At 45.9% G+C, this 12,010-nt stretch overlaps 1 protein-coding gene across 1 annotated transcript; it reads right to left on the minus strand.

The window, feature by feature from the left end:
* Nucleotides 1-3,578: 3,578 nt before the first annotated feature.
* LOC111073866 lies at nucleotides 3,579-4,319 on the minus strand. Its single transcript, XM_022366412.2, has 3 exons — nucleotides 4,027-4,319; nucleotides 3,815-3,956; nucleotides 3,579-3,742 (listed from the first exon to the last, which is right to left on the minus strand). Exons 1-3 carry the CDS (start codon nucleotides 4,228-4,230, stop codon nucleotides 3,648-3,650), a joined length of 441 nt encoding a protein of 146 aa, XP_022222104.2. The 5' UTR covers nucleotides 4,231-4,319; the 3' UTR covers nucleotides 3,579-3,647.
* Nucleotides 4,320-12,010: the final 7,691 nt, after the last annotated feature.

Here is a 12,010-nt window from a genome sequence, read left to right on the forward strand (position 1 = left end):
TACGCACTTACACATACATGTGCCAGTAAATACGAATACATATATCAATAAAATCAAATAAATATATCGTTTGAGGGCCAGCCATCCACCTGAGATCCACACGCATATAAATAACCAATGATGCGGCATTTATCTGACTCTTATCCCGGCCCCTGCTCTGGTTCCAGCTCCAAGTCCTGCCCCATTCCGCAGCAGAACTTCGGACTGCCATCAGTCTCAGCTTACGTTCCATTTAAAATGGTTTTGGGCCGTCCTGGGTCCCATTGAAACTAAAGACGAAGAAATTGTTCTTCTTTTTTTTGTTTTGTCCGTCTTCTCGTTGTTGCTCAGGCATTGTTTGGGGGGAGTCCTCGTACTCCCGTATCGGTTCTCCTTTCGGGCTAAAAGGGATAAACGTTTTTAGCATGGCCTGCACGATTTTTATGTAAGGAACGTGTTGTTGTTGCCCGTTGCCCCCGTACCCATTGTCCCCCCATCTACCACTGTCGGCCGTGTCCGTGCGACTGTTTCGCGTCATTTGCTCTCCGCTGGATCGTAATATAATGGCTGGCAGCAGCTTCTCCGGGTCTGGTCTCCAATTGCAGCGCAGCGCCGAGCACTCCTGAACGGCAAACGGAAGTAAGTTGAAGCCAAAAATTCTCTGCCGTTTTTATTTGACGAAACGCTTTGTGCCTTTGTGACTACGATTCCGATCCCAGGGCATTCCTCCAGAAGTTGTCAAAACAAAGCGAACTAAACTTGCAATAAGTGGAGAGCAGGAGACGGGCCGCGACTGGATCTGCGTCTGGGGCACCTGCCTCACCTGGCATCCGACCAAGTGCAAGTCCCATTCTTTCTCTCTGCCTGGCTCTGTGGGGCAAGCAACAGAGAATATCGCTTACCAACTCGTTTGGCAATTTTTCTCAATTTTCACATTGAAAACTAAACGCCTTTCCCTGCGCCCTCCCTCTGGGCTGTTTGGGCATCCAATTTGGGGGCAGGTACAGACGGTGGCAGTGGGGCAGGGCGGCAGGTGTCAGCGGCACAAAGCTGACTGGATTGCCGCAGGCCAGCAGCTCTGGTTGCTTTTGCCTTCGCTTCATCTTTGGGGGCTGCGGCACCTACTGTTGCTGTTGCTGTTGCACGATTGCTCTTTGGCGATTCGGACTCCCCTCACTCACACACACACAAACACACACACATTGACGCACACTGAGCGAAACAAAGCACAAATTGTTGTATGTAATTGTACGTTGGGTTTCCCTCTACTGCCACACACACACACACACACACGCACACCGAAAGCACACCTGCCGCTGCGTGCCCCGAATTCCATTGCATACTTTCCGACGCCTGCTTCAGCATGCCTCCCCTTGCAGCGCGTACGCGCACCCGCCCGCCACCACCCCAAAGCCTTGGCTGTGCAAATAAAAAGTGATATACGCGCGACACTGAATGAATATTAATCGCTTTCTTTTTGCCCCTGCCCCTGCCCCTGCCACATGCCCCATGGCCCCTTGCTTGGCCTGGATTGGACTGGGCTGCCAGCCAGTTGGCCATTCCATGTGGCTCCCATGTAGAATGCGGCACCTTTCAGCCAACTTTCTTTTGTTTGGACCAGCTGCCCGACTGATTTGGCAGCTTAAATGATTTCCGCTTCAACTCGACGATGCGTATGCTGGGAATACGGGTGAATTTATTAGTTAAGTCGGTCTGATTGTTCCTGCTGCTGCTGCTGATGCTGCTGCTGCTCTGCCCTTTGCTTTCTTTGATTTCTCTTCTCTTCGTATTACATTTTAGAAATTAACACTCTTTTTCTCTTGGATAGAGGGTGTGGAGCGTGGTTGTGGTCCCTGTTTGGCCAAAGCACTTAGTCAAAACGTTAAAAAAAAAACTCAGACAGAAAGAAAATCCTTTGGTAACGATGTTGTAGATACCCTTTCAGATGCATCGCTTCTTTGTAAACGATGCTAAGGCCAAAATCATTATACCCTGCCCAAGAGTAATGCCTGGGATTAACTTATTATGCACGAAAAAACCCTTTCAGCATTAAGTTGCCATAAGGGTTAGCACCTCTACCAGTTTCTCTCTCCCCTGCACTTGACACCTTTGCAGGGCTTCACTGTGGGTCCCCAAAAAAAAAAAAAAAAAGTAGAGAGCATTTTGGGCAGTTGCATTTTTGTGCCAGCCCTTGACGTGTGTGGTGCTGCTTAATTATTTATGTTATTTTTTAATGAATTTCTCGCATTAAATTTCGCAACAATGAATCGCTTTGTGCTTTTTGTGGGGGGGTGTTCGATGGCTTCGAGGTGTTTGCCTCGGTTGACACCTCATCACGGCAGCCTTCCCCGTTCCCCCCTCTGTTGCGTATCCGCCTCAGAGTCTGGCATTGGGTCTGCTGGGTATTTCCGCAAACATGTTTGCATGTTTTGCCACATAGAATTTATAGTTAATTTTCAATTTTGTTGAACAAGCAGCGCAGACACCGACACTCGCATAGATTTGAATGAATGGATTCCATTTTCCAGCCATCCCAGGTGGACACTGACGGGAGGGGTATGGCTGTGGATGGGAGCGGTAGCGGTAGCGGGGTGTAGCCACCCTGTGTCAAAGGCAAACTTTGCAGACAACAAAAGCTCGTCGCAGACTGTACACCACAGGGCTGGTGGAAGTGGGGTGCTGATGGTTTCAGGGGGGGCAGGCATGAGATGCAGCAAAGTTTTTGCTCTCCATTCTAATTGCCAGTCAAGCCGCCGTCGCCGCACACCCCTTTTGTAGGTGTCAGGGCTACGCCCATGTGGCTTTTGATTCTCTGTGGTTGGAAGACTCAAAAAATGAAAAAAAAACGAAAGCAAGACAACTAAATACAAAAAAAAAAATATATAGAGAACAAACTGGCAACGAAACTAATCTGCAAGTGAACCCGAACATGACACGCACACAGATGCACACACAGATACTCCTGCCACACACACACATGTGCATACATGGAAAAGCAATTTGTTTGCGGCTCTCACTATTGTTGCATGATTATTGTTTGTTTGGATGCGTCTACGCGACTCCCAGTCCCCAGCTCCTGTCCCCCCCCATCTTTGTCACACTTTTTTTCCAGCAGCCTCTCTGGCTCTGCCTTTCTCCCTTTCACTAACTCGTTTGCCGTATGTATGTGTGTGTGTGTCTGTGTGTGTGTGTTTGGTTGCTGTGTAGTTAACCTGTCTGCTTGTTGGATTACGCGAAGCAACCCACAGACAGGCGGATAAAGGGCGAACCGGATGGGGTGGGGAGACAAACAAAACAGGCAACAAAACATGTATCTATTCATATGCCACTTTGTGTCGTCTCTCTTGTGCGGATGAAGGGATGGAAGGGTGGAAGGGTGCAGGTCTGGTAATGCAATACGCATGCAGCGATACCACAGAGCTCAAGCCCAGCCATAAACCCCACCATTTGGGGTTCCACTGCGTTAGACAGACATTTTAACGCTTATTTTACTTTTGGCTACCCACACACAACACTCACATGAACACTCACAGAAACACTCGAATACACTCGCACCGCAATTTTCACACTTATTTGCCTTTACGCTCAGCTCAATTGCATTTCACGTGGGAGAAAAGAGTGCACTTTAATGCCGTGAATGTGAATGTACGAGTACAACGGCAACAAAATCATAGTGGGTCGTGACTGGGGATCTCCGGAGAGGATTTACGATGCAGGTCGAGAAAGTCCTTGAAGACATCGCACAGAAAGTAGAGCCAGAAACCTGAAATTATAAGAGGGCAGGCTGTTATACATACATTTGTTGGCATTTTGGCATGGAGCAGCTCTTACGCACCCGCAATGATGTAGAATAGGGGAATTACCAGAACCAGACGTTTACCGTGCAGATAGCAATAGTAGCTCAAGGTCTTGTACAGCAGCGTGTAGATGAAGATAATAGCCGCGACCAGCCAGGGCAGGAACATCCAGTGGTTCGCCTTTAGGGAAGAATCAGCAATAAAACCTTCAGCTGCCACCTGTGTGGATATGCCAGCATTCAGCTCTCACCTTCAGTGAGCCCACAATGAGAAAGACTCCGCCGATTGTCTGTAGCAGACCGATGTTGTACCACACAGAGATCTCAGAGGACTCGCGGGTCTCCACCCAGTTGGGGATCAGCAATAGGATGACTATGGAGACGCCCAACGATAGCACCGCGATGGCCATGCGAACGAGAATTCCTTGCGCTTCATAAGGGAGCATTTTGTCCATCTAAACAGCCCGAACAAACCGCAACAACTGAACATTCACTCCATCCACCCTCCCAGAACTGTGAATTGTGAATTCGTTGCTTTCGAGAGAAATATTACGAGTATATGCTGGCATTACCACTCAGGAATTTATTTGCGTGTCGGACTCTTGATAAACAAATTTTCTTAGAATTTCCAATCAGAAGAAGTGACTTTTTACATATATATGTATGTATATCCAATACTGGTGACGTCATAGCAGCGTAAATAGGGGGAGCCCCTCGATCGAATATAAATGTGCTCTCTGCAATCGATTATACTCTTTCCTTGCTCTCTGAATGTGAGCACACACGTTATCTGTTCCACTGACTCATCTCTGGGCCTGCCTTTCTCTCGCCGCCCTCTGTCTCTGCTTATCGCTTACCGTTTATCGCTTACTTTTCGTCAGCAATTGCTCAATCGCACTGGCCAGTGCACTATGTGGGAAATTCCAATTTTTCGGGTATTAATTAATAACTTTTAAACTAAGCAAGATTTTTCGATGCGGTTTTTTGATTAATGTTATGTAAACCCTTAGAAACATTATTGGGAAAAGTAGGCGTGCTACCGCCCACAAATTAAAAAAAAAATATTATTTTTTTTAATAATATTAAAAATTTTAATATCTTAATAGCTTTTCTACAGCAACAGCTGACTTTAACAGCTGTTAGACTTAACAGTGCTATGCTATATAACATTTTTGGTATAGGACTTTATAGTTTGAAGTTTTCTTAATATGTTACCAAAAAAAAAACAATAAATTTTAATACTTTGAGAAAATGACTAAATACCCGAAAAATGGGAATTTTCCCCATAGTGCAGTGGCCAGCGGCTCTTGCTGGACCTTTTCCATCAAATCGAATTATTTGATGTGCAAAAACTTTAACTTTGAGGATATGGTGAGCGTTGAGCGGTGGGTGGCTCCAATCCCCATCTTAAGTAGCTAAAGCATTTCGCGTAAATTAGCCAAGTGTAGACTTCATTAAGTTGGGCCAGTAAATTAAGTGCTAATGTCGAAAGTTTTGACCGACAAAGTGCGCAATGAAATGTTGCTGCTGTTGGTGTTGGTGTTGCTGATGTTCCAGCACCACTCTAGCTCCGGAAACAGCCAGGGGCATGTACAGCCACGGCAAAAGCAGCAGCAACAGCAGCATCAACCGCAACAACAACAGGATGAACAGCAGGACGGGAACGTGAAGAGCAAAAGTGGAAAGGACGCTAAATTGATGATGTAGAGCGAAAGCGAACGAAAATTGCACTCACTTTCCTTGGCAGCCCGAGCCTGAGCCCGAGCACCAGTACTAGGGCCAGTACCAGTCCCAGTCCCAGCCCTAACCCCTCCCTAAGGGCATCTGCCACCCCCTATTTACCCTCTCGCTCTCGCTCTTCATCTCCATCTGCCTGCCACACAGTCTGCAAAATTTTTAATGCTTTAATCTTGATGCTAATAAATCTTGAAGTTCTCTGGCACTTTTACATTACATTCAGGGGAAAAAGGGGTTTTGTTTTCCCCTTTCCCGAGCACGGTGTGGGAGTCAAGGGGCAAATACAATTAGACAGCTGCACACTTAACGTTCTTAGTTTAAGCCAATTTGAATGCACTTTGCCCAGGCAGCAGCCACCAGGCATCCGAAACTAACTACAGAAACTCTCAACAAATGCCCCAAAAAGCCAAGCCCTGGCCCTCACTCCCATGCCATCGAGGTAATTGCTGCTGACACTTGAAGCCAGTGCCAGTGCTAGTGCTCGTGCTCCAGTGTCAGTTTTTGGTGGCGACATCTTCCCTAATCGAATTTCAAGCGTTTCGGTGCGTGTTCCCTGGCCATTGATTAGCCCAGCCATGGCCTCGTCCTGGCCCGGAGTTCCTGTGTATCAATCAGCCCCTGGCTGGGGAAAAGGGGCAACATAATTTCCCCAACCCAAAGTTCCCTCTCAACTTGGCCACAATGTCATCAGCAGTTGACACTTGCGGTGGCTGTGGTCGGTGGCGTGGAGGCGTCTCTGGGTCTCTGTGACACACAACTGTCAGAATGGCGTGTGACAAATTTTTGTTATTAGAAGACGGCAAAGCCAGGCAGGCGCCTCCACCCTCAGTGGGTTTTATTAACTTGAAATTTATGGCCAGCCATTAGGCAAGACAAATTAATCAAATGTAAGAGAGGGGGAGAGTGGAGAGCGTTGTGCATTTTACTTTTTATTTCCCTGTACATAAATTTGTATTTAAAAATGAGTTAGAAGCGGAGGTTACAAAGGCGCCTGGAGACGCGGTCCGGGCTCAATTTCACGCCATCTCATCTCCCATCTCGCATCTTCCACCTGCCAAATGCCAAATGGATCCCATTTCTCTCTTCGCGTCTGAGACTCCTCTTATTATGTAAGAATTTGTCATTTCCTCAAGCACGACCTGCGTCTGAAAATGCAATTTAACTGTTCTGTTTCAGTGGGGGGGAAAGGAATTTTAATGTTCTCGTTTTTAATGGGGGAAAACATTAAAGCGGCAGAAAGTAAAACAAACTGGATGGTTCCGCTCCCATCCGTCTGCCTTCTCCTCATAGATATGGGCATCTGGAAAACCTCCTCGATCTTCCATCTCTCCAACCGAGCTGTTGTCCAGTTAGAAAAGCAGCAGCATATGTTGTCCAGGGGGTTTTCTTTTGCTCTTCCGAGGGGTTGAGCCAGAGCTTTATGCTCTGGCCATGGCTGGGCACACACCAAAGGCAGTGGTAAAAGCAACAAAAAAAAAACCGTGCAAAAATATGTTGCACATAAATTTGTATTAAGTTTGGCCCGCTGTCACTTTTTCTTCTTCGGCCGCCTCTAAGCAATGCGGGCAGACAGCATAACGACATAATCATAAATTTAAATATGCAACCCGGAGTTCGCTCAGAGTGTTTTCCCCATCCGTACTTTACATCTTTGCCAAAAATACAAAAAAGAAAACACACACACACACAAAAATAAGCGGAAAATGGCATAGAGAGAGAGAGGGGGAAAACCTTGGCAGTGACAGTTTCACTTTGCCTGGCATAAGGAATTTCGCTGCCCATCGTCGTTGCCGTCGCCTGTTTGCCAGCCACACATGTTGGCCCAGCTTTATGCGTCTTAAATGAAGTTGTTTCTCTGGCTGTCGAGATGGCAACTGGCAGTGGAATGGGTGCTAGAATGGGATTTGGGAGTGGGGACTTGGAGGTGAAGTTGTTGCTATGCTGGATCTTTATTAGCTAAGGCTGGATGTAAATCCGAAGTACTGAAACCCAGAGGCGAACATGTACAGCATGTTCGAAGAAAGAATCCTAAGAGGCTTTGTCTCAGCTAAAGACTGCCTATAATGACTTGAGCTGATAGAGAAGATAAGTGAGGATTTAGCTAAATAATACAAAAACTATATGGGGAAAATGGAGAGTAGAACCTAATAGACGGAAAATCTAAAAAAATTCTATCGTATTGAATAGAAGTTAAAACTAAACGGAAAATAAGCTAAAGATTGATTTACGTTAAACTTGGAACTAATGGCGTGCTCTGCTCTGACTGATGTGAACTCTATATAGGCATACAAATGGTTTCAATCAGCATCCAAATAGAGACTCCTAAAACCGGAATCCCATAAGATAAGGTACCATTGGCCTCCATTTGTGCATATTCCCAGTTCAATCAAGTAATTTCAGACGATTTACAATGCCAGAAAAAGAGTGCAAGAAAAATGGTCCCAAAAGTTGGGGGCGAAACCCAACACCTGGTCGCATCCATACCCCTAAAACACTCTTGGCAAACCCCCCAACAAAAATTTGACACAAACATTTGCGAGTAATCCAAGAGAGAGAGTAAAAGATAACGAGAGAGAAAGAGATAGGGAGAGGAGAGGAGAGAGCTGTCTAGAGACAGAAAATGACAAATAAAATGTTTCGCAAAACAAACTATGGGGCAACAATGGATTTGGGCACAACTAAGAAGAAGGAAAAGCAGCAGGAGATGCAGGCCGAGCCTGACACTGAGACTGAGCCTGAGCTGGAGGACAAGAGGTAACCCCAAAGGAGAGGCATTAGTTTATTAGAGGGTGTCCTTTCTTGTGTGTGTGTGTTAGAAGCTTTAATACCCGAAACCAACAAAAAAGTTTTAGTCAGAAGAGAAGCAGATTCACTCGTCGCACTATGGGATAAAAGACCCACAAAAAATAGTAGTAACCAAATTGAGATCGAACCAAACACCACATAAAATCGGGCGAATGTGTGTGATGGAATGGCCCAAACCGAAACCGAAATACATTACACAAGATCATTAAGAACACAGTCAAAATCTCCAACGAATATGTCAATTTTTTTTAATAAATTGTATAATTTTTAGCCACTGTAAACCGAAGGAGTGGAGTGTGGGTGACAAGGGAAATTCATGTTATTTTGTGTGTGAGAAATCTATTTAAATGGTGAAAAGTTTCGGGCCCCTTGTAGGACATGGAAGGTGCTTCCGCAATCCGGATCAAGGATATACGCAAATAATGTCTGTAAACAATTTTTATTGCTTTCTGGTTGAGGGGCTGTGCCTGTGGCTGTCCCCTGTTCCAGTCCCTGTCTCTGACCGGGGGTTTTGCTTACAAAAGTAAAAGTTGTTGATAGAAATCACAGAACATAAACAGACAGAGAGAGATACAACAAGAGTGGGTGTGAGGGATAGATACGTATCTGTGAGCACACAATAACATAAATTGCAAAATGTGACAAAGGGTTGTGCCCCAGTCTCAGCGCATCTCACAGCTCCCCCCCTTCGACCCACTCTCTTTAGTGGGTCAGCAGCCCTAGGAATACGAGTATAAATAACAAAAGGAAGAACGGAGACAACTCCTTCAAGACAGAAGAAAACCCAACGAACTTCTGTCGATGACATCAGCAAACAGTCGAAGAAATTGAAAAAAACCAATCCTGAGCAAGCCACATACATGTTTCCCATTCCCAGTGCCAGTCCCAGTCCCAGTGCCAGTCACTGCCACAAAAGGGAGCCAAAAGACAGCCAACCAAACGCAGCCAAGTGATTCACATTAAAAGTTAAGACTTTAAACTTTAAGCTGCCAAATTGGCAGAAACCCAGAGCCAAGCCAGAGAAAACCTGGATGCTCCGAAGGATGTGGAGGTAGGTGGTTGTGGATGTGGATGCGGGTACACACAACGTCCCGTCCTACCGCCCTACAGTCCTAGGCTAGAGAAGGAAATTGCTTGCTTTTCATAACTAAAACTTGGGGAAATTATGAAATTCATACAGGAAGACAATTTTCTTCAACATCTAATTCGGTTGCAGCTCCAGCCAGGAGTCCGTGCAACATTGCAGCCAGCAGCCAGCAGCAGCATGAAATTTGTTTGCGGTCTTAGCCATAAGTTTGTCCGTCGACAGGCAACTTGTGGCGGCTCCTGGCTCCTGGCTTCTGCCTGCCTGCTGCCTGGCTGCCTGGCTGCTCTTTGCTAGCTTTTGACTTCTGACAGCAGTTGCTAACCTCCCAGAACCTCCTGCCATTTCACAGATTTCCCTCGCTTAAGCCCTTCGTGAACTGCTGCCTTTTTAAATCCTTGGGAGCCCTTGCACCGAACACACTTCGGGGACGCACTTGCAGTACTCAAGAGACCTGAGGCATGCTATGTTGAGGAATATACCATATGTGCACCTATTCTCATTCAATCCATACTCTATGAAGTCGACTCTCCCAGTAGTTATCAAAGTTGAGTTGAAGGAAGGGCAACCATAGTTCGTTGTGAGTTTCGCTGCTTGTTTTGTGGCAGTTTTGACGGAAATCCTTTACCACTGTCCCCCGTCTGTATCCCTGCTGCCTGCTCTCTTCCCACCACTCCTTTCTGGCAATCCTGACCCATTCGGTTGGCTTTATTTAAGTTGCAATTTGCCAACAACTGATAGGTAGCCAACCGCCAGTTGGCCAAGCTCTGACATCTTGACTTTCATTAAGATTCTGCATATTTGGCAAGGTCTCAGCTTCAGGCTGCAGGCTTCAGTTTCGGACTCGGACTCGGACTCGAAGTCGCTTCTCTCTGTGTGTGTATTTGCAGATTGCTTCTGACAGGAAGGGAAAACGGACAGTCGGGCCGCTAGTCAGGCAACAGGTTTAATTCATTCTTTTTCTTCCCTTTCCGACAGAACTTGCCACTTCCACCAATGCGAGGAAGCAGGAAAGGAGCAGGAAATCTAAAAATTACATAAGGGATCAGGGGATTTTCGGATAGCACGGCCTCTCTGCGAGAGATTGTCGCACGCCAACAGCAGCAGTACTCGTAGCAGCAACAGCAGCAACAGCAATGCTGCTCCATCGCTAGATTCATTTGTTATGGTAGTCAGCTCAAGGATGCTTCTCCTGCTCCAGGACCTTCTTCCTGCTTCTGCTCCTGGCCACGTTTGTGTTTAGCTGCCGTCCGATTCCCAATGCAATAACTTAAAAAACACGAAGACAGGCTGACAGCTCAGTTCCACCAGTGATGCCCCCACCCCAACTGCTCAGTGCCCAAGCCTCAGATTCAGCTCTGGCTCTAGATTTGGCCTCAACTGCGGCTCCAACAATTGGCCAGGCCAACGCCTTTGGGCTCTGAAGTGCCGCCATGACGAGCATAATTTAACAAGGCCGACAGAATCGCCATTGCCACAAAAGACCAACAAAAGACGACCAACAGTGCCCAATGGCCAATGGCGGCTGTAGGTACACGACACAGGGGCACAGGCAAAGGCACACGGCACACGGCACACAGCACTCGGCACAGGTGCCCCTGGAAGAGGAAGCAATCATATTTTCCATTCCTATTGACAGCGTAATCAGTGCCACAGCACACAGAGAGAATTGTAATAAAAATCCAAATGCAATTTATTGTTGAGCAGAAACTGGTTATTCATTACTTTATCGCTGCGAGGAGTTCACTATGGAACGGCAGCTGCGACCACGAGGTCCTTGCACTGGACTCGCACTTAAGCTGGCAATTTATGGTCTTTCCGTTGTGTGTGGGAGATTATTTAGCAGCGAATCCCGGCAGCCATCGATGCTGGACGCCGTTGGCTACATGCAAATGAGAATACTCTGATATTTCACTTGGACTTTTGTCTCAGACAAAGGCAAACAATCAAGAAGCCGACGTTGCGCACAGTGTCAACAATTGTATTTGGACAAGATCAATAAGCACCTACAAAGCAAATAACACGAGTAATAGTCGAATTTCTCTGCTCCCCGCTTGGTACAAAAATAATTCAGAAATATTATAGGAGTATCCAAGCCAGACATATCCAAAGTTTTCTCATTTCGCGAGGCACACAAAATTATGACACCGAAATCTAGACAACGGCCGTAAGCAGTGTGGCCACAACAAAATAAATAAGCATTTATTGCTGCCATGTTTCCAACACTGCATTGAAGGTGTAATGGAGATTAAAGGCTGATAGTTTGGTGATTAGAATTTTTAGGGAATTTATGGCAAAATCAATTCAAAGCTCATATATTCGTGTAATTTAATAAAATTTTCGTTGCAATATCAATTAAACTTTTCAACCAATTTAGGGGATCTAAAATTGTGAACAAGGCCAACAATAACAAAATGCAATTCGAAAACCAAATCAAGTTACAGCCCAACGGGTCACAGCTGCTGGAAAAAGCCTAAAACAAAAATTATACTTGCGGAATATTTTAAAAATATAATGCTGCCCAGCGGCAAATTGAAAATTAAACGAAAAACTTTCAAATAACTATACGAAAAAAATGAAAAAGAAAGAAAGAGGAGAGGAGAGGAGAG

This window comes from Drosophila obscura, unplaced genomic scaffold (assembly GCF_018151105.1).
Source record: "Drosophila obscura isolate BZ-5 IFL unplaced genomic scaffold, ASM1815110v1 contig_186, whole genome shotgun sequence".
In the NCBI taxonomy this organism is placed as follows: domain Eukaryota; kingdom Metazoa; phylum Arthropoda; class Insecta; order Diptera; family Drosophilidae; genus Drosophila; species Drosophila obscura.

Coding starts and splice junctions, on each gene's coding strand:
- LOC111073866 (XM_022366412.2), bottom strand. CDS start 4,230: ATGGACAAAATGCTCCCTTATGAAGCGCAAGGAATTCTCGTTCGCATG. Junction 3,957..4,026: donor TCATTGTGGGCTCACTGAAG/GTGAGAGCTGAA, acceptor TCTTCCCTAAAG/GCGAACCACTGGATGTTCCT. Junction 3,743..3,814: donor CCTATTCTACATCATTGCGG/GTGCGTAAGAGC, acceptor TTATAATTTCAG/GTTTCTGGCTCTACTTTCTG.